Source organism: Chrysemys picta, chromosome 10, assembly GCF_011386835.1.
Source record: "Chrysemys picta bellii isolate R12L10 chromosome 10, ASM1138683v2, whole genome shotgun sequence".
NCBI classification, from domain to species: domain Eukaryota; kingdom Metazoa; phylum Chordata; order Testudines; family Emydidae; genus Chrysemys; species Chrysemys picta.
In genome coordinates this window covers 39,818,614-39,841,288 of record NC_088800.1, presented here as the reverse complement: position 1 = coordinate 39,841,288, position 22,675 = coordinate 39,818,614, and the positions used below count along the sequence as shown (strand labels likewise).

The window sequence follows — 22,675 nt, the reverse complement described above, 5'->3', positions numbered from 1 at the left end:
GTGACTCTTGCCACAGAGGAGAGAAGACAAATAAACAGGGATATGATCGATGTATACAGAATAGTGAATGGTCAGTCCAGGGTTCCAATTTACCTTCTCCCATAATACAAAAACAAGGAGAAAACTCAGTACAACTGAAAGGTAGCAAGTTTAAAACTAACAAAAGGATGTATTTTATATAGCATATAATTAACTGGTGAAACTCAGTGCCAGCAGGTATTGAGGGGAAAAAGCATAATAGGATTCTAAAAAAGGATTACATGCTTAGGGCACTCAGAATGTCAATGGAGTTTAGATGGACTCTGTTACGCAAAGCAGAATAAAAACCATTTATAAGGGCTATATAGTCTTTTGCTCTATGGCATATACCATATGCCACTGTTGGGTGATGGAAGAAATCTCCCTGTGGGCTAATGATTTCACAATTGTCCATTACTGGGTTTCTTATGCCTTCCTGTAAAGATTTTGGTACTGACCTCTGTCCTATACAGGACAGTGAAATTAGATGGACCATTGCTTTGATCCAGCATGGCATTTCCTATGTAATTAAATATTTGCCATGCCTACATTTTTCTTTCTAGTTGGCTAGATTTCATTAGTCTCAACTTTGAAATCCCAGCTTCTTACTTTTAAGTTCTGGGAAAGGGGGACTGGCAGGTTAAAAATCAGATTTTCATACCTGTGTTAACCTGTGAGTTTACTAAAACTGAACAGACGTTTGTCCCACAGCACTCTGTGAAAGGAAGCCTAGAGTGGTGCAGTGAGTTGTGGGACTGTGATCTATGGGATACACACTCCGATATCTATATGCCTCTCACGACTGGATACACTGCACTTGTGCAGGTGTGTGCATAACAGGAGGCATGTGGAGCTAGGCTGCTGATCATCTGCAGTGTGGTTGTGCTGTATCATAAGGCTAAAATAAGATTAACTCCTGATTTCCCAACTCAGTGTCAGACTGCAGGAAAGACATAGCCAGTGTCTGAAATCTAATGTACATTTCACTCTGTATGCTAATTGTTTACTCAGTTTGGACAATGAAAATGGATTAGCTAGTTTCACTTTCTGGCTCTCATGCACTAGTTTCTTGCTACTGTATTTGGGTTGTAAATACAGCAAGAGAAGGTCTGCAATGTCACCCAGAAACCCCACTGAAATGGAATTAAAAAAAAAAATCAAATTTCAGTTGATCTTCAATTTCTGTTAAACTTAATTTTAGAAAGCCTAGATGTTGGGACTAAATCAACTGGGCAACAATGTCTCTTTAAACACAAGCTGTGGGGGGACTGAACATTTGCAAATGTGCTCATAATACATCATAGAGCCAAATTGTGGTTGGAGGTGAAGGAGACAAAGAGTGCTGGAGTAAGCGTCCAAACCCCTCTCACTCCCTAACCACCCCTCTCCCCCCAAAAAGAGAGGGGGCAGCAGTGACATAGTAACACAGAGTATCAGAATTCAGCTTCCCCATGCTTGTACTGGGGGGGGCGGGGGGCTAGAAGCAGTGTGGCAACAGTATCCTACCCCTTAGAGGGAGGGATCATCCACTGACCCTCTCTGGCTTATGCAGGAACAGTTCTGATGGACTCTGGAGGCAGCTGTAATCCAGCTTCCCTCTGCCAGGGAGAGTGTCAGCACCAAATAAGGAATATAAGAGAAGAGCTTAAAATGGGAGAAGGGGGTTAGGATCACTCAAGGGAGGGGAAACAGGAGTAAGACCAAAATTATTGTACTAAGAGCATGAGCAGAAGCAATTGCAAAAGGGGTGTGTGGATAGGGGGAGAGTATATCTTAGCCAAAATATCATCATTCCCTTCCATCTCTGTTCTCTTATATTAAGTACAGAAAATGTAAAAGAGGAAGAGAACATTTTGATAACCACTCAGAGAATCCTGATGCATAAGCAGGTCTTGTTCTTTGCCAGGAGCTGTTTCATGGGTTCTTCAGTTCCCTCATGAGCATGAATGAAACAAATTGTGTCTAGTAGTGCACTGGGAAGCTCACATAGAGCTGCTCCTCTGCTGTCTTTCACATCTCCGGTCCTGAATTTAAAAGCTCCCCACTTCTTCCCCTCCCCTGAGTTTGCCTATTCCACAAGTTGCTGCCTAGCCAGATATTTTTATTTGTCTGGTAATTGCTTTTGCCAGCAGGAAAGGATTTTCCATGAACAGGACTTGGTGTGTAGCTAAGACGCTCTCATTTTCTTGCCTACGCAGCGCGCTCTGGTCAGGTTACAAACAAGATTGCCTTCATTTCTCATTAGCAGGAAGATCAATAGCTCCAACCTGTCTGACTGTTTTCTTGTCCTCATTTTCTGTCTCCACGATCCCCTCCCTGCTGTCCTGTTGTGATATTGCAGGAACTCCCATCAATCGGATCCCCATCATGGCGAAGCAGATCCTGGATCTCTATATGCTCTACAAACTGGTGACTGAGAAGGGAGGGCTGGTGGAAATCATAAATAAGAAGATATGGCGGGAGATCACCAAAGGCCTTAACCTGCCCACCTCCATCACCAGTGCAGCGTTTACACTTCGGACCCAGTAAGTATAGAGCCCTCCTGCTGGGAGCACGCAACAGGAGGAAGTGGGGGGGGAGAGAAGAGTAGAGAGGAGAAAGGAAGACGTGGGGGATGAGGGGAAAGAAATAAGCAAATTGTCCCCTACTATGGCAAGAATGGACATGATTGGCTGTTTGTTTCGACCTTCCTCTTCCTCGTTCCCCACAGTCTCTTCACCTCAGCTTCGCTCCACACCCACCCCTCTTACCTTCTTTCCTCTGGCTCTGCCCTCTCACCCCATTTCTCTTCAGTGATCCCTCTCTCTTCACTTGTCTTTCTCTTCAGCTAAACTAAATCCAATCCCCATCCCTCCAAAACTAGTAATCATGGAACTACTATGCCATTTGTTGCAATCACATGGTTACCCCTTTCCCCACCCTGTGTCTGATCTGTGTAGATTGTAAGCTGTGGGGCACGGAGCATCTACTGCTTTGTGTTTGTGCAGTGCCTAGCACAATGAGGGCCCATTCATGGTTGGCCTAAGATACTACTGTAATAAATGTGATTAATAATAATAATCAAATAGTCTTCTGAGTTTTCAACGTGTGTTTTAGCACCTAGATACTGTGGTAATTGCTCCCTGCCCCATAAATACTTAATATAGAATAGATATGTTAGCAATAAACCTAGGGAGAGAGGAATAGAACTGGCAAAATGGAGGCAGGCAGAGGTGCCTCCTAACATTTTGTTCAGGTTACGAGGCAGTGTTGTCCAGTGACTAGAGCAGAGCACTGGAAATCAGGACTCCGGGAATTCCCAGCTCTGTCCCTAACTCATTATGTGACCTTGGAGTGACCCGTCCATCCCTCAGTTTCTCATTCTGTAAACTGGAGATACTCACATATTTCACTGATGTTCCTAAAGTGCTTTGAGAGCCTTGGAAAAGGCGCTATAGAAGGATAAAAAATAAATTCCCCATCTGTAAAATGAAAATAATGATATTGACCCTCTTTGGAGAGTGCTTTGAGATCTACTCATGAAAAGTGCTGTATAAGAGCTGTGTGGTGGTCTTGTCACTGGAGCTTGAGATTATGAACCTCTTTTTATTTTAAACTGCTTCTCCATAGCTTGGGAGCTCTTGGAATGAGCCTTTTCACTACACTTTTCAAGGCAGGGCCTCTTCCCAAAGTGATTTTTTTTTTTGTAAAAGCTTGGACAAAAAGTGTTCAGCCGCTTTTGAATACAAGGAGAGTTTGGGGGTTTTATTACATTTTTTCAAACAGTCAAAACAGCTGGGGCTAGAAAGTTGAAATGTGGCATGAAAACAGTTCTCAGTGAAGATACTTGTGAGTGTTCAGTCAAATTTAGTTGTGCCCAGGTTTAAAAATCGCATGCCTAGTACAGTTAATATGGGATTTTTCACCACGTTCATAAAGCACACAGAGAAAGAAGGTGCTGCTGGACCCTGTGCAGCTAATTTAGGAGCATAGTGAAAAATTATACTGGTGGCGCATTTGTCCAGTGTTTTGCACAGCAGGTCTTGATTCATAGATTCCAAGGCCAGAAGGGATCACTGTAATCATCTGGTCTGACTCCCTGTATAACACAGGCTGGAGAACTGCCCCAAATAATTCCTAGAGCTGAGCTTTTAGGTCATGATTTTAAAATTGTCAGTGATGGAGAATCTACCACAGCCTTTGGTAAGTTGTTCCAATGGTTAATGACTCTCGCTGCTAAAAAAGTACTTCTTATTCCTGAATTTGTGCAGCTTCATCTCCCAGCCATTAGATTGTGTTCTGCTAGCCTGAAGAGCCTGCTGTGAAATATTTGTTCCCAGTGTAGGTATTTAGAGACTGTAATCAAGTCATCCCTTAAATCTATAACTAGGTCCGTGACTAGAGTCCCAGGGTGATACCATAATAAACTAGCTTCTGGCAAGGGCTGCATGGGAGCTTTGGCCCCTATCCTTCTGAACCTTGAAGCCGCAAAAGGACTACGGACCCCTAATGTGCACTAGATGAGGTGTCTAGGTGGGAGCCCTACTCTGATGCACCTTGGGAGCTTGGCAGTTCTTTGGGCTCAGAGAAAGGAGAATTTCTCCTGTGAACCTCCCTTATGCATTCAGAAAAGCATCTCCCTCCTCAGTTGCTTGAGACAAGGGTGCACTAGTGATCTAGTCACATAAGTTCAGATAAGGGAATTCACATTGCTTATGTCAATTTTCTTACAATCAGAAGAGCTTTGCTGTCTCAGAGAGTGAGGCGCCTGCTCTGTTTTATTTTTCTTTTCTACATAATTTATTTATAATAAACCCCCAAAACCCACCTAAGAAATTCCAAGACGGGGGGCAAACCCAAGAGAACATTATGGTTGTACAGCTTATCACTCGAGTCAAGCAATTTGAAAGTTAGAGTTGATCCCTTAACTCTTCTCCTTGTGCATAAGCATTCAAATTATGGTCTTTAATTGTATGATCATGCATAATTTCTTATACAATGTTATGTCACATGTTTTCTTTCTAATTCCTTGGAGTTACACATGTAGCATCATGTAGTACGGTGCTGTCCTCTGCAAAGGCTGGATTATGAGTCCATGAAAGTCATCTGTATGAAAACAACACTTGACACCCGAACTACACAGCTGGCTGCACACTAAGCAAAAGACCACAAAGCAAAAATGAATATTGGTTGGCAGAGTTAGGTCTTCAAAGGGCCCAGTCCTGCAAGCACTCCTGAGCAATGCTTAGTACCATGAGAATTCCCATAATCTACTTTTTTCAGACGCTGCTGAGTACACTTGCTTTGATCTTCCCTCTCCATGTGTTTCTCCCAGGTATATGAAGTACTTATATGCCTACGAATGTGAGAAGAAGTCCCTAAGCTCTCCTGCCGAGCTGCAGGCTGCGATCGATGGCAACAGACGGGAAGGCAGACGGCCCAGCTACAGCTCCTCCTTGTTCAGTTATTCACCCACCGCCACGGTGCCTCCTTCCCTCCTGTCTCCTCCAAAGATCCGCTTCCCGATCATTGGCCTGGCCCCAGGCAGTGGAACCAGCAACTCCCGTCTCTCTCCAGTGGCAGCTCTCAGGAAAGGTCTGCTATTTACCTTTGTGCAGGACAGAGAATGTCGGGGGTAGTGGGGGGAGTAGGCAGTGGGTGAAATTCAATTTCAATATCTGGCCAAACTTGTGTCAAAGAAAGTTTGGGGACAGTGAGAGGACTTGGATGGTTCAGGGATATAGAGCCGTCAAGCTTCAGGTTAACTAGTTTACGTATGCGCTGTGTCAGTAGTGACAACATTATAATTGATACTGATTAATCACCCAGGACTGCAGAGCAGAATGAGAGAGGGAAGGATAGAGGAATGAGGACAGGACTGGGATCAACCAGGAGTTACTGGGGCTCTAGGCCCAGCTCCAGCTCTGACTTCCTCTGCTGCCTTAGGCAAGTCACTTAACCTGTCTGCATTCCTAGTTCCCCATCTGTAAAATGGTGGGTAATTCCCAGCAGTGTGGTGGGGATTAATTAGCTAATCTTTGTTAGTTGTGTGAAGGTGAAAACTGTGATATAAATGCTAAGTCCTGTTAGGAAGAGGGAGTGATGCTATAAGAGGTTGTGAAAATAAGCAGCCACCCCAGCTTGGGAGCGCATTGGAAATATCCTGGTAAATTTCAGAGGAAAAAAGAAAGGGGAGGGGGTGTCTCATCTGCTCACTTTAGTGCCAGTTTCTGAAGGCGTTTCAGAGGCCCAGATCCTCAAAGGATTCAGGCTCTTGACGTTCATTGGTTTCAGTGGCTATTAGGAGCCTAAATACCTTTGAGGATCTAGGCTAGGCAGACTACACCAAGTGGAGTTGAGATTGCTCCAGCAAAGAGAGCAAGGAAGGTGATTCTGTTTGAGGAGTAGCAGTTCCATTTGGGAATGTGGGGGAATTTCAGTGCCCTGGAAGTGTGAGCTGATGTTGATAGAAATGGCCTCATACAGTGGGAACAGGCCACAGGCTGCCATGAAATGGACTAGTAGTGTTTGGTTCCTCAGAGCAGCATTGTCCCCCTTCCACAGTGGGTTTTAAAAGCTGACTGCTTACACTGGGAAGCTCTGTGCAGAGCTTGACTGACTGACTGCTTCTCTAGGCGATGGTATCCCCCTGACTGTGTCCATGCCAAATCGCATTGCCATGCCAGTGACCTTGGCTAACCAGCAGGCAACTGTAGCAGCAAGGACAGCCACTCTGGAACAGCTGAGGGAGAGGCTGGAGGCTGGAGAGCCGCCGGAGAAGAAACTCTCGCGGATGACGGAGGAGGAGCAGCGGCTTGTCCAGCAGGCACTTCAGCGCAACCTGTTCAGCATGGCGCGGCAGATCCCCATGAAGATCAAAATCAATGGCAGGGGTGAGGAGGCTCCCATGCTAAATGAGGGGGTTTTGTATGCTGGAGTGAGCACCCCAAAGAGGGGAAGTCTTCCTTTAAACCCTGGGTATGTGGGCTTCACCCCAGTGCAGGACTTTAGGCAGTGGCACCCTTGCACTTCTGCAACCTATCCCACTCTTTTGGGTGCGCCCACCCAGCCCATCAGCCAGATTGCCTTGCCTTGGTCTGTTCTGATCCTAGTGCCAATGTGCTGCAGCAGGGCATGAATTCCCTAACTTCCCTTTGCTGCTCCTGGCTTGGAGACTAAGGTATGGCACCACCTCCTAGCTTCCCTGTCACTAGAGGCAACAGCTTTTCATATACAGATTGCAGAAGGCAGCTAGGATGTCATGGGTATACAGAGCGTAGGAAGCCCAGGTCATAGATGGGGAGCAAGCTGGATGGAGATCTGCATTTGTTTGCTTGAGGGCCCTACTTATTATCCAGAGTTGAGTCTGGGTTTTTGTAAAGGGTCACATGACATCTCAGATAAGGTTGGGGCTAGTGATGGTATTGCCAGTAACTGCTTCCAAGGAGAAAGGACCCTGCTTCTCCGTAGTACAGATTATTGTGCCACTGCCCTGCTCCCAGCCTCCATTGAAAAGCCCCTGGCATTCTGGTGGGAGGTGACTGCCCCAAATCATAGCCTCCAGGCCCCGAAGGCTGAGTTAGAGGTTTGAGCGTAAGCAGCACTCCTGGCCAGGGGAAACACTCAGTATTTTCAGTGGCAAAGTGGAGATTCCATCCTTAAAGGTCACTTGTCAGAATCAATGTAATTTTAATGTGACTTCCAAAGCTGATTAAACAGCACAGCACTTCCACCTATCTGCCCTGGGGGCTGCAGTTAGATGGGGAGTGTAGCCAGCAGTGTCTCAGAAGATTTCAGTCCAACAGCTGTTTTCTCTTCTTCAAACGTTTTGATCCATTTAAATTAAAGAGCTCAAACCCCATCTAATTGCACCTTCAGACCCAGACACTAGGCTATAAAGGTTTGACATTGAGTGGGGGAAGGGAAAGAGTTGTTCTGGAGGCCATTGCACTTTACTCAACAGGAGCAGTGCTACAGTGTGAAGCTCTGGTTGAGAGAAATACATGTGGCATAGGGTCAGAACTTGGTCCTACTGAAGCTGATGGAAGCGTTGTCACTAGCTTCAGTTGGACCAAGATTTTGCTTCCCTAAGACTATGGACCTACTTAAATTTCACACTTACACTATTCCTTTTTAAGGAAGTTTATGAGAGGAAAGGCAAACTTTGTGGTATGTCTTAAATCACCTCCACTTTGCTAATGTCCTTCCCTTATCTCTCCTCCCACGCTTCTGGCATTAAGATGCAGTTGTAGCCTCTAAACATAAAAACACACTGATGGAGGTAATGTGGCCTAGTAGATAGACCACTGGACAGGACTCAAGGTCCATGGGTTCTTTTCCTGGCTCTGCCACTGGATGACCTTGGACAAATTTACTTTCCCTTTCTTTGCCTCAGTTTCCCCATCTGTAAAATGGAAATAATTATACCTCCTTTGTAAAGTGATTTGAAATCTACTGATGAAAAACATTATAGAAGAGCTAGGGATTGTTACTATTATCTTAATAACCACTCTTGGGTTAAATGCTAGTTATGCCAATAGCATACCTTGCTGGGACAGTAGCCATGATATCCCAGAAGGAATGCAACATCAGATGGGAATTGGAAAAATGTGTAAGATTTACATAGAAGATTTCAGTCTGAGCTGTCACCCTTGTACATTTCCGCCGCAGGAAAACCTCTTCTGTCCTTACGTGGCATTTGCACACTGCACCAAAGCCAGCACCTCATTGTGAGAAGTCGTTGCAATGTGATGCTGCCGTTTCACAAACTCTGAACAGGATTTTAGGGCCAGCAAATGTCCCACAAAGCAGGATGATGGGGGAACAATCCCATGTCTTTTCACAGATCCACAAAATTGTAGTGTATCTAGTTCCCAGTGCAGCAGCTTAAAAAGGGGTCCCCAGATATGTTCATCAAGGAGGAGGAGGTTTCACATGTTCATAAAGGTGACCAATATCTATTTCCGTTTCTTATTCCTCTCATGAGTCTGGTATTTCAGAAGATTTTGCTCCCTCAGCTGGCAGGCAGTGGTACTGCAGCCTAGCCTTTGCTAACTGAGGGTATGTCTACACTGCAATAAAACACTGGCACACACCCACAGCTGGCCTGTGCAAGCTGTCTCAGGCTTGAGCTGCGGGGCTATACAACTGCAGTGTAGATGTTCAGGCTCAGGCTAGAGTCGAGAGAGCAGTGGAGGTTTCAGAATGAAGCTGAATAAAGCTACATGCTACCCATGTATCAAATATTCAGTGGGTTTCTAACCAGTTACCTCCGAAGGGCCAGGATTTAAATCTGGCAGTGGTCACAAGCGAAACAAGTTCAATATTGTCAAATGTCAAACAGTTCTGCACATTTACAAAAGCCTTTTTCTCTATTCAGCACCCTCTGACTCGCTACTCTGGGCATGAGGGGGTGTACTGACAGAGCTGTACAGGGGAATCTTACATAACACTTGCCTGCATTTTGCTTTTCTTTAAATCCTAAATCCCATCATTTAATAGAAGCTGATTGTACACTGTCCAGAGAACTTCACGGCCTGCAGGCAGGAGCGACGTATTTCCGAACTTCAGAGTCCTTCCCCCCACAAAGCAGGCCACCAGTTCATGAGTCGGAGTAGTGGGACTGGGGGGAAGGGAGGGCTTGGTTCAGTTTTCACTGCAAAGGAGAGGTGAAAGAAGGACCCTCTAAGTACTAGATTGTCCATGGGTAGTGCAGTGGAGATCCAGCACAACCTAACTCTCAATTGTCTTTTCCCCAACAGAAGATAAACCAGATGCCACGGCGGCGGCAGCAGCAGCATTGCATTTGTCACCCAGCGGCATTGGGAGTATTAACATGTCTGTGGAGATTAATGGCACAATCTATGCTGGTGAGAAAGCAACAGCTGCCCAGAGCGATGGTGCAGCAGGGGAAAGCAGCTCTTGTTTGAATGCAGGATACTCTTAACGGATATAAATTTACCAAACATAAAAAACTTTTGTTACTTTGAGAGACCCTTGAGTTGACACAGGAGCTGCTTTTCCACAGTCCTCCTCTGCACCACTCTGTCAAGATGGCCCCTTCTTTTGTCATTGGGTTTTTTTTTTTTTTATTTATTCGAGATCCTTCTAAATGCTACTGCTTGGCAATTCCATCTTTGCGTGTGCTGTCTAAAGAGATATTCTAATCACTTTGTCCAGTTTTCGGATGTGATCTCTGTGTACAGTGGGACTCTGTCTGAGGGTACGTCTGCACTTCCATCAGGAGATGTGATTGCAGCACGTGTAGACATACCTGAGCTAGATTGGGTCTAGCGAGGTCAAAGCACGCTTGAGTAACAATAGCAGTGAAGCCATGGCAGCCAAGGCCATGGCTGCTCAAGTGCATACTCAGGGTTCTGGGTGGACGGGGTTAGCCCATGCAGCCACACTTTCACTATATTGTTGCTTGAGCTAGCTAGATCAAAGCTAGTTCAGGTCTGTCTACATGTGCTGCAGTTGCATCTCCCGATTGCAGTGTAGACACACCCTTATAGTGAAGTAGTTTTGATTGCAGAACTTCTGTTCAAGCAGCATTTCACTGTAATGGGAGAAAGAACTATCTGGCAAGACATCCCTCCCTACCTTCACCCTGAGTGTGGTACCAGGGCCGCTTTTCATCTCTTGCTGCTATAGGAGATACCGCCAGCCCTGGGTGAAGGGGAACTTTTGGAATCTCTCTCTCCTCGTGCTGAGGAGCGGCTTTAACAAGACTAGCTGCTCTTCACCCCATTCTGAGGAGTGTCAATTTCTCTTTACGTCCCTCACTCCTGCTCAGTTGGTGGTGATCCCCTCTGAAGGCCACATTTAACACTTCCCTAGGTGGGTGCAGAGTGCTGCGTTGCCAGTGGAGTAGCTCAGTGGAACTCAGTTCTAGTGGAGTGAAAGTGCATTGAAAATGGCACCGAAGCTGTTGGGGATTTTCTAGCGAAGTGTCACTCTATCAGCCTTTGTTCTAAACATGTTCTGCTGTATTCCTTCCAGTTGCACTGTTGCTGCAGCTTCTTGAACCTGCTTGATTGGGTTGGGCTAACTCTCACTGGTAGAATTCCCTGAGTGCTGTTCTAAAATCTCTGGGGTTGGTAGACTCTTCTCCTCTCCTGCCGTGTACATAAGTCTGGGCTAGCCAGTTGCTTCACCTTAAGCACTATGTTGTTCTGGTGTCCCAGTAACCCAGTTCCAAACCTGTCTCTGTCCTGCAGGAGTACTGTTTGCCCAGAAGCCCGTCGTCCATCTAATTGCAGGATCCAGCACCCAAAGCACCTGCAGTAGCAGCAGCAGTTCCCACTGCTCTCCTAGCCCGACCTCGTCTAGGGGCACCCCCAGCGCAGAGCCCTCAACCAGCTGGTCTCTCTGACGGATGGGGGAGTGGGCTCTCTCTCTCATTGGCCTCAGGCAGCTCTACCCTCTCCGTTCAAGGCAGAGAGCAAGCCAGGAAGGAGTCGCACAGATTACCTCATCTCAAGGAACCTGCTTTGCGGTTGGTCAATGGCCAGACGATGAAACCTTCTGTGCTGGCACGTTTGCATTGCCTGTTTGTCCAGCCTTTTTTATTATTTTTTCAGGTTTGACTGTGTTCCTGCTGGGGGGTTGGGGTGAAGGGAAGGGGACATGCGGCATTTTTCAATCAGGGATTGTCTCTAGGGGCTGTGGGTTTGCAGATGACTGAGACATCATCATGGCCGGTGGAAGGAGCAAGGAGGTAGTAATTGGGGTGGGGGAAGGGTTCCTGTTCTCTAATCAACAGTTGCGTGGACTTCCCTATTGTAACACAGTGTATTGACAATCCTACCCCCAGAGGGACTTTGGTCTCTTTTCCCCTTGTATTTGTTCCCTCTTGTGGTCTCTTGCAGAGCAGTCATGCAGGTTGATAGCGAGCAAGTCTCATCTAGTTGCCCATTCTGTCTCCACTGTGTTCAGCCTCCTGATGCTGTCTCCTTTGTGTTAGACTAGGCTGAAGGGCAAATGGTCACTAATGCTGGATTCACAGGAGACTTGCATGACTTCTTCCTCCTTTGGCAACTACCTCTCTAGGGTCCTGGCAGCACACAGAGGACTCTCCCACCTCTGTTTTTGATACACGGAGATGGAGAAGGTCTTTTAGTCCAGCTAGTCGTCTCCCGTGGCCAGTGCAAGCCTGGACCCTACTGTTTTTTCCAGGTCTTTGCCCAGCCTAGTTTTGAATGCCCCAAGCAATGACCCTTGCACTGCTTCCCTTGGGGGAGCGTTGGACAGGCTAAATAAACTCACCACTGAAGCCTTTATCCTTATAGTCATCCTGACTTTTCTTTTGCTTGATGTTTGCTCCTAGTTCTAGCCCCTTGGCCCTCGATAGAACTGGGTTTGCACCAAATGTTGATTTCCTGCAGCGCTTCCTCTCCTGTATGTTTCATTAGCCTCTCCATTCTGTCCCCACATGTCTGCTACGGGCCACAGTCACCCAAAGGAGATACGAGGTGATGCTGACAATCTGCTGAGCTGTGTGTGTGTGTCTATTCATATAATACACACTTTTCTCAGTTGGGCTCTTACCAGGTATCTTGCAACATCGTCCAAATCACAGCCATCATTCATGAGGCTCACCTGGGCAAAAGGGACAGAAGAGCTGGACCTGGGACAGCTCCACATGGGTGCATCCCAGTTGAATGAGGACACAGGCCTCTGGTTGCGGAGAGAGGGAAGAAAATCTCCCCCCATTCCCAGTAAATTCCCAGTGGGTGGAGCTAGGGCTGCTTTAGGCCATCATTCCTCCTTTGTCAGCCAAGTTAGTTCCTTGGCTCGCATCCATAGACACAGCTCTTTGCTGCTGCACTCCCCACACACAGGCACCCGTGCTGTCCTCTCCTCTCCTGCAGCACATAGGACTGCCCGGGCGATGTTCTCACAGCCTGTGAATCTGAGCCCTCCCGCTACCGCTCTGGTGATGTCTCTTCCATCGTGCAGGCCTGAGTCAGGTTCTTTTGAGCAGATGAAATACCTCAGATATGGACTTGTTATTGTGTTACCTCTTCAGGAAGTATTGGCATATCTTAAAGCTTGTTTTTATATGTGTTTTGCTGACTTTGTTTTTAATTTTTATTTTTTATTGTAGCACCAAAGACAACAAAGCTGAGTGAAGGAGCAGGTGGCTTCCCTGTCCTTAGCATAGCCTGGAGACAGTTCCAGCAGCATTGACCCAGGAGCTGGGCATGCGGACAGGGCGATAGAGGAGGACAGATGCAGGTAGAGAAGGACTAAGAGGGCAGATTTATTTCTCAGGCTGGCTTGAGTTTCAGGATTTTCCCTCAGTGTGAACAGTGGTGTGTCCCCAAGGGGGACAAGTGGTCCCAATGTGTGTTACAGAACTCTGTGATCTAGTACTGGGCTTATCTTTAGCAAGTTTTATTAGAACAGCTTTGAAGATAACAAGCCTGTCTACACTACAGATTTTGCTAGACCTCTTACAGCACGGCAGTTCCTGACATGTTAAAGTACAGTTCACTCTTCTAGTGTGGGCAGGACCAAACACCTGAATTGTGCTGCAGCTTTGGATTGTACCGGTAGGATTTGGTCACACAGATAAAAATACACCTGAGTCCTGTTTATGCAATGAGACCAAACCATGTTGTGTGCTACCGTATTGTACCCAAATGGTGCATTGTGGTAGCTTTTCATGGAGCAGACAGGACCTAAATACTGGAAGGTGTTCTAGGTTCTGCTTTTACTTATGTTGTAAAGACCTATGTTACCAAACTCTGCAACCATCCCCATATTTAGGGGGTTGAAATACAGTTTGGTAACACAAGTCTAAACCACATTGTAACTCTCTTCACAGGCAAGATGATCAGCTGGCTAGAAATTAGTTTGTTGTAGCATGGTCTGTGGGCTGTCATGTTTCCACTGAAACGCTCAGCGAGACGTGCTAGCTCCCACCATGTGTGTGAAAGGTTATTGCTTGCAGGGTGTAGCACTGTTTCTTTGAACAGTGGTTTTTCAGAGAGTCCTGCTGCAGACTGATCCCCCTCAGCAATCTATTGGACGGTTTTCAATCATAGTTCTAAGGCAACAGTCCCTGTTAGCAACAGCCATGCAAAACATAGCTAGCCCAGTTTTGCTCCCACTGTCTACAGAATCTAAGGGCTTCTCTGCTCTAGACATGCAAGCAATCAGTGTTGGGGGATGGCCTAACAGTCACCCAGCCATGTTATCACTCAATTGGCTCTTGCCTGTGGAGATACGACAGAAAAATCTTATCAGATTGGTATTACAGCCCTCTGAAGGTAAGGGGCCTGATTCTCCTACTTATGCAGGTGTAAATTAGGAGTTAACTCAATTGAAGCCAGTGTAAAACTAGTTTGAGATGAGAATCCAGCCTAGGGGCAACTGAACAGCTTAGTGATGTTGTTAGAACACCCAACACCTCGAGGCAAGACCAAACTGTGCATTAAGAGGTTTGATGGACTATAATACTAGGATAACTTACCTCAAGTCAGCTTGCCTGCACAGCTGGACATTAAGCCATTGCACATTTTCCCCCTCTCTCCAGCCCATAAGTGTCTCGGACGCCTCCCCTTAGTCCTAAAGTGCTTTTAAGTAAGAGCTTATAAACTGATCCGAGGTTCTCGGTACTGAAATTGTAAGGTACCACTTTGGGAGCCAGTCTGGGGTCAGGTGGCTGGAGCAAGCTCCGAACTGTGAACAAAGCACCTTCTGATGTCAACAGCATTTAACCTCAGAGTGGGGGATGCACGCTGGGCCTGAGCCAAAGCCCACTCAAGCTAATAGAGAGTTTTTCCACTGACTTCAGTAGACTTTGGATCAGGCCCATTATAAAAAAACTGGAGGTAACTTTATCACAAATTGTTTAAAATAGTATTTTCCCAGTGATAGGTAGCTAACAAATAAATAACCCCAGTGTAACAATCACTGCGGGCGGCTCCTAGAGGGAGGGTGTCCTAACTGGCTGGTGAAATGGTAATTTCTCTCCTGGTGAAATATTCCAAGAGAACTGTGATGCTCCATCTTTATATCTACTGTGTAACACATTACAGAAAAGGAGCCCTGTTCCCCAGAAGCAGCAGCAGCAGTGCCTTTGTGGGCACCGGCCAATCCCCTTGGTCCCAGAATGCTCTGCTTCTTTGTGATATAATCCATTACCACTCACTGAAAGAGAATGTACCATAGAACATGTGATCAGACTCTGAACGGTAAAGGCCAGGCTGGAGACTTTTAGAAGCCCAAGGGCCGGATCTGATTTGCATGTACAAATTTAATTAATGTGCTTTGGATAATTTCAATTTAAAGCTAAGTACACCCGTCCCTTACACTCAGTCAGACTTGATGGTGAACAGAAATCACTTGCTGGTTGAGTTCATCAGCAATAAAACCCTGCAATGGACAAGCTTTTTCCTCAGCTTGATGCTCCAGTACGAGTGGTGGTGTTTTAGGCCTCAGGAGGCCCACAGTTTGCTCCCCTGCCTGTGTGTATTAGTTTATATTATATGGCTTAGCTGGTCTCATTAGCAGGCATTCTGCCTTGGGGCATCCTCTCTCCTATTGTCTTCAGTGGAAGCTGTATGCACCCATGCATTTGTGGGGACCAGACTTTTGCCCCGACGCATTTGTGAATCTTACAGACCTCCAGGGCATTTCATTGTCTCAAACTCTGAGATTTTTTCCAGAGTTGGGGGATCTTTATATTGTCCTGTTTCTTTTTTGGGGGTGGGGCTGGGGATTATTTCCCAAGGATAGGGCTAGGGGATACCTGCTTTTCCGTATGCTTTCTTCTCTTGTCCTGGGGAGCAGAGGTTAATATTGGGTGTTTTGCTTGCGTATCATGTGCTACCGTTGTGTTTTCTTGCACAGAAAGCCACTCGAATCACTGAACCGATAAACTGCTTTGACACTACTAGAGTATTAATGTTTATAAGCTTTACACAGCTAGTCTGGAAATAGGCAGGGACTAACAGATTGGTTTTTATCAAATTCAGGGAAAGAATAAAGTTGGGACGTGTAACAGATACCTCAGTAAAATAAGCTGCAACAATAAACTATTCTCTTTCATTAGCTGGCTACAAGGATCAGCCATTCAGACTGTGAATACTAACCCTTTCCCTAGCCTGAGCTTGATACTAGCACTTGGCTTGATGCACATTTTGCTTAGATCCAGATATTCCTGCTGAGCTGCCAGGTTTTAGGGACAGGGGTATAGAAACCAGCAGCAGTTACAGGGTGGAGGGCTGGGAGTGGGTCGTGTCTCCTCAGCTCCAATCCATTTAACTCAGAATGTTGAAGATTGTATGGCACTCAGGGGTTTTGATATTGCAGGAAGGACTGTTCCTGGTATGACGTGTTCCGTTTTGCAGTGTGTCTAATCATCTTGAAACTCCAGAGCAACTAGGGTCTCGCAACAAGCGGCCGAAAGGGCCCAACTGGAGGCAAAGGCACAGTGGGCCAGCAGCAGCCAAGCGCTCCGTTTTCAGAATGAAGTGGGTGCAGATGTGCTGTCTGGTTTCCAAACCAGGTCCGCATAGAGAGCCACCTCCTGTCCTCTTACATTTTATACCAGCGTGTTCTGGTAGTGCATGAAGATCGAAAGGACGGAGTCCAGCTCAGAAATAAGCCTCAAACTGCACAGGTGGAGCTGTTAGCAATTGGCTCCTGGAACAAATGTGAATGTGTCACACAGTCCTTTCGTTGCTGTGTATGATCTCCAAATGGATTCAAACCAGAAGACATTTTAACTGAACAGCAGCAGCCTTGCTACTAGTTTTGTTACCTATTTAAAAAAAAAGTGTGATAGCCTAGGCAGTGAATAAATACCTCAGACGTCTGCTTCCAACAAGTGTCTGTATATGTTGTTGTTGGGTTTTTCTATCTTACATGTTATCTGAATGTTTATATTCCAATAAACTTCTACCTCTTCATATGATGACCCTGCAAATGTGTTTTGTTCCATTGACTGGGCTGGGAATCAAACTTGCCACTCCAGGTTTCTGGACTCGAGCTGACTTTTTAAACACAAATGAAAGGTGCAGTAGTTTTATGGGCCACCATGCCTATAACCTTGCAGCTAACAGCCTCCCATTATAGATCTGTGCATGGTAAGGGGCCTGATACCAGTATCAGTTTGTACTTCTATAACGCCTTTCATCAGAGGATCTCCAAGCACTTGGTAGACATTAAGCGTTGGAGCCTTGAGCCAAATGAGTATTATCTGCATTTTACAGATGGCTAAACGAATATGCATAGACAAGGTGACATGCCATAAGCCACACATATACAGAGTGGTAAAGCCAGGAATAGAACTTGAGTCCTGCTACTCGATTCCCAGCTCTAACCAGTAGACACACTCCATCTCACACTGAGATGGTATCTTCTCAGAGAGAGAAAGATGGACACCTGCACACAACCACCCACCCACCCCTAAATACCTACAGCAGTATATGCCAAAGCTGTGTATCGGGGTTCTTAGCCCTTTTCTATCCAGTTTTAGAGAATATTAGAGAGTTAAAACAAATTTGGTTGTTTTTTTTAACATAAAGTGCTAGGAATTTAATCCTGGGTGGATTCCAGGTCCTAGATGTACACTGATGAAAATCATATTATCCCTCTGCACCTGTTACTGTGGGGGAAGTATCCCCAAAGACTAAAATGGAAGTAAACTACAAGCAATAACAACTGCACATACAGATCTGTAAGTGTCAAAGCTGATCCCTGAACCGATCTGCCAAGTTCTTTTTCATTTTCTTTGTGTGATAGTCCCTAGGTTTTGTGACGGGTTCTTTTATCTCATTCCAGTTCAGGTTTGGAGCTTATCATACATACATGTTTCTATCCAGTCCTTTGGGAGATCCTCTTTGTGATGGTCCTCATGTCTCAGACTCGCATGCTTATCAGGAATGATGGGTCTGGTTTTGGTCTCTGCTGCTGACAGTGGAGTATGTGGATTGAAAGAGGATGCAGCCTAGCCAGTGCCATGATAGGGCACTTGAGAATGAATTGAGCAATATTTTTAAGCTACCCCAGTATATTGAAAACTAACACAAAATTATCCCAATAAATTAATGAACAAAAATTTGTTTTGTTAGTTTTTAATGTATTGGGGTAGCTTTATACTGTATGTGTTTCGCTCACACTCACTTCTGAGTGGAATTTTACGAGATGACTTAAGTAGCATGTTGCTGGGCCACAAAACGGGATGTTGCCTGTTTCAGAACTGGGCTTTAGTATGCTGCAGAATTCTGCGATTTCTGAGTATCCTACTCTACTTCTATGGCAGGGTTGGGAGGCTTAGATTTGTCAAGTGTTTAGGGATCCTTGGATGATCTGCAAGTTATTCTTAGATTGGCCCTGGAATCTCCTGGGGGGCAGTAAGCCAGAAAAGTGTCAATTTGTGACACATGTAGGTGGCAGGAACTAGTTTCCAAATCCCTCCGACTGTACTATTCAGTGGTTATAAGAACTTTTAATACTCCAACTATTTTCTGGTTACACAGGAGACCGCAGAGTTGTTCTTCCAGTTGTTGAACCAGTTTGGCAGTTGGATGGAAACTGGTTCCAATTCCTTCACATCAGAGTTTGCCTGTCACCAGTGATGGCCTTGCTCTGGAAGTTGGCTCATTCTGGCACAAATATATAACTTCCCCAATAGAAACCAGAGAAGGAAAATACCTCTTGGGTGCCATCTGATCTCCCCTACCCACCTTCTTCCTTTCACAAGAAGCCCAGTCCTGCAAAGCAATGAGCTCCTTGTATTTAAGCCAATAGGAGTTGAGGGCACTCAGAACACTGCAGGAGGAAGCCCTATCTGGAGTGCTTTTTCTAGTGCACTTTTAAACGTCTAGCACTAGGTTTCCATTTCCCCTCGGGACACTATTCTACAGGCAAATAAATATTAGAGCTGGGAAATATTTCCCACCATCTAGCTCAAATTCCCCCTTGCTCAGTTTCATCGCATTACTCCTGATTACAATCCTCTTAGACCACTCTCCAGGCTCCCTCCCCCTCCTTGGGAACTTTAGATACAGAATCCATCTTGGAGCAAGCATGTTCCAAGACACTTCCTGCCATGTGAACCACGTTGCTGCACTTAGTGGGAATATGCAGGTAACTCTTTCCTGGTTCTCCCTCCGGACTCTGAGCATCTGGGTCTAGCAGAAGTTCCAATTGCTTTCAGTTCTCATGTGTTACCACTAGATGGATGCAATGTCAGCAACCTGCTGTTGAAATATGGGCATTGCTGTGCTTCCTTGTTGGACAAGTGTTACTGAATATGGGAAATAAGGAGAAGGGTGATGAGACATCCTACTTAGGACACCCAGAACTGTGAGCTACTGTGGTACCCTTCTACCTTAGCCAAGAGTGAGAGCTTTGCTGCTGCTTAGCTGCATGTCAGTTCTCTGACCTGCCAGCTTGTCAAGACTCTGCCAGTCTGAACCTTGCCTTGCAGGTAACAATCTGTGAACCCGAGTTCCCCAGAGATATCTCCCTGCAGTATCCCGTCCCATTTGCTGGACACTCACACAAATTATGAAGTTCGCTGCCTCCAAAAAGACAGTGCACACACCTGCTGGAGATGCACACTTCACTTCAGTATAACAGCAGTGAGACGATTTGTAGAAAAACTAAGAAAAAGTTTTTTATTAACAAAGAACAGAGATTTAAGTGATACTAAGCAAGAGTAAAAGATGCAGGTCTGATTACAGACAAAACAAAACACACTTTCTAGTAACTAACTTTATTTTAGCAAGTTACAATCATTAACTAAGCAGTTTTCTTACACGAAGTTACCAACATCCCTGGCGCTTCAGACTAGAGCAGGGGTAGGCAACCTATGGCATGTGTGCCGAAGGCGGCACGCGAGCTGATTTTCAGTGGCACTCCCACTGCCCAGGTCCTGGCCACCGGTCCGAGGGGCTCTGCATTTTAATTTAATTTTAAATGAAGCTTCTTAAACATTTTAAAAAACTTATTTACTTTACATACAACAATAGTTTAGTTCTATATTATAGACTTATAGAAAGAGACCTTCTAAAAACGTTAAAATGTATTACTGGCACGCGAAACCTTAAATCAGAGTGAATAAATGAAGACTCGGCACACCACTTCTGAAAGGTTGCCAACCCCTGGACTAGGGGATCCAACTTTCACAGGCTCGAAGAGGGCTGTTCCCTCTGTCCCCACATCCATGGGGAACTAAAATGTCATTTTGCTCCCCTTATATTACTCAAGTCTGTTGTCTCTGCCTCAAGAGCCAGGAAGGCTTCCTAGGGTGCAGATTTTATCTGCTGATGTGATTGTTGTAGGGTTTTCTCTCCCAATTGTTTGATGGCTTTGTTTACCTTAGATGTAAATGTACTTTCATTGTCCTCTGCCTGCAATTAAGCCAGTCAGACAGGTAAATAAATCCACATTCCCTTGTCTAGGGGGGACTGAGTTTCCGCACTGCTCCCAAACACATTTTAAGAATGTGTTTTCAGCACCCATCTGTAACTCTATACACACCCCGTACACACATCAGTATGTGAGGCAAGGCAGGCTGCTGACCACTTGAAGCAGGGCCCTGCGCACACCAGAAACCTCTCTGAGCATACGTATAATACTCCTCTCTCATGTCTTTCAGGACAGTCTCATTCCAGGGCAGCATCTTGCTGCACCCAAGCTAAATCTCCTGATTTGGATGGTTGGAGAAGTGGAGAGGTGCAGTGTCAGGCGACTGCCCTGTTCCTCGTTTTCCCCAGATCTGCTCCTTTTCCTCCCCACTTAATTAAGGCAGGATGGACATAGTTCAAGAGAAAGGAGGCTCTGAGAGTATTTGGCTGTGGCAGTGGCATTCACTTTCTGACCTGAGCTGTTCCACAGTGTTGCTGTTAGATGTCTGCTCCCTGCTGCTCCGAGTGGCGGGTGAAGTGACTGTCAACAGAAGTTTCAGAGTAGCCGCCGTGTTAGTCTGTATCCGCAAAAAGAAGAACAGGAGGACTTGTGGCACCTTAGAGACTAACAAATTTATTAGAGCATAAGCTTTCGTGGACTACAGCCCACTTCTTCGAATGCATATAGAATGGAACATATATTGAGGAGATATATATACACACATACAGAGAGCATAAACAGGTGGGAGTTGTCTTACCACCTCTGAGAGGCCAATTAATTAAGAGAAAACAAACTTTTGAAGTGATAATCAAGCTAGCTCAGTACAGACAGTTAGATAACAAGTGTGAGAATACTTACAAGGGGAGATAGATTCAATGTTTGTAATGGCTCAGCCATTCCCAGTCCTTATTCAAACCGGAGTTGATTGTGTCTAGTTTGCATATCAATTCTAGCTCAGCAGTTTCTCGTTGGAGTCTGTTTTTGAAGTTTTTCTGTTGTAATATAGCCACCCGCAGGTCTGTCACTGAATGACCAGACAGGTTAAAGTGTTCTCCCACTGGTTTTTGAGTATTTTGATTCCTGATGTCAGATTTGTGTCCATTAATTCTTTTGCGTAGAGACTGTCCGGTTTGGCCAATGTACATGGCAGAGGGGCATTGCTGGCACATGATGGCATATATCACATTTGGTAGATGTGCAGGTGAACGAGCCCCTGATGGTATGGCTGATGTGATTAGGTCCTATGATGATGTCACTGGAATAGATATGTGGACAGAGTTGGCATCGGGGTTTGTTACAAGGATAGGTTCCTGGGTTAGTGGTTTTGTTCAGTGATGTGTGGTTGCTGGTGAGTATTTGCTTTAGGTTCGGGGGTTGTCTGTAAGCGAGGACAGGTCTGTCTCCCAAGATCTGTGAGAGTAAAGGATCATCTTTCAGGATAGGTTGTAGATCTCTGATGATGCGCTGGAGAGGTTTTAGTTGGGGGCTGAAGGTGACAGCTAGTGGTGTTCTGTTATTTTCTTTGTTGGGCCTGTCTTGTAGGAGGTGACTTCTGGGTACTCATCTGGCTCTGTCAATCTGTTTTTTCACTTCAGCAGGTGGGTATTGTAGTTTTAAGAATGCTTGATAGAGATCTTGTAGGTGCTTGTCTCTACGCAAAAGAATTAATGGACACAAATCTGACATCAGGAATCAAAATACTCAAAAACCAGTGGGAGAACACTTTAACCTGTCTGGTCATTCAGTGACAGACCTGCGGGTGGCTATATTACAACAGAAAAACTTCAAAAACAGACTCCAACGAGAAACTGCTGAGCTAGAATTGATATGCAAACTAGACACAATCAACTCCGGTTTGAATAAGGACTGGGAATGGCTGAGCCATTACAAACATTGAATCTATCTCCCCTTGTAAGTATTCTCACACTTGTTATCTAACTGTCTGTACTGAGCTAGCTTGATTATCACTTCAAAAGTTTGTTTTCTCTTAATTAATTGGCCTCTCAGAGGTGGTAAGACAACTCCCACCTGTTTATGCTCTCTGTATGTGTGTATATATATCTCCTCAATATATGTTCCATTCTATATGCATCCGAAGAAGTGGGCTGTAGTCCACGAAAGCTTATGCTCTAATAAATTTGTTAGTCTCTAAGGTGCCACAAGTCCTCCTGTTCTTCTTTTTGTCAACAGAAGGTTGTCGAGCGCTTTGGGGTCTATGAATGGAAAATGCTGTGTAAAGGTCACTCCTCCCACACCAGCGTTAGGGCAAGTGCACATTGAGCTCAAACTCTGCATCCTTGAAATAAAA

At 45.5% G+C, this 22,675-nt stretch overlaps 1 protein-coding gene across 4 annotated transcripts in view; it reads left to right on the top strand.

Moving 5' to 3' along the window:
- ARID3B (AT-rich interaction domain 3B) overlaps positions 1-16,919 on the top strand; it is a 47,381-nt gene extending 30,462 nt beyond the window's left edge. For 2 of the 4 annotated variants that reach the window (XR_010590775.1, XR_010590776.1), the window contains exons 5-11: positions 2,360-2,543; positions 5,333-5,592; positions 6,633-6,890; positions 9,759-9,866; positions 11,217-11,531; positions 13,106-13,236; positions 16,321-16,919. Coding sequence is in view for 2 of the 4 variants with exons in the window: in XM_005309207.5 (XP_005309264.1) it covers positions 2,360-2,543; positions 5,333-5,592; positions 6,633-6,890; positions 9,759-9,866; positions 11,217-11,371 (965 nt within the window). In the remaining 2 variants the exon portion in view is untranslated. Of the gene's footprint in view, positions 1-2,359; positions 2,544-5,332; positions 5,593-6,632; positions 6,891-9,758; positions 9,867-11,216 lie in introns of all 4 variants that reach the window. The other 2 variants (XM_005309207.5, XM_042843725.2) reach the window with 1 other exon arrangement.
- Positions 16,920-22,675: the final 5,756 nt, after the last annotated feature.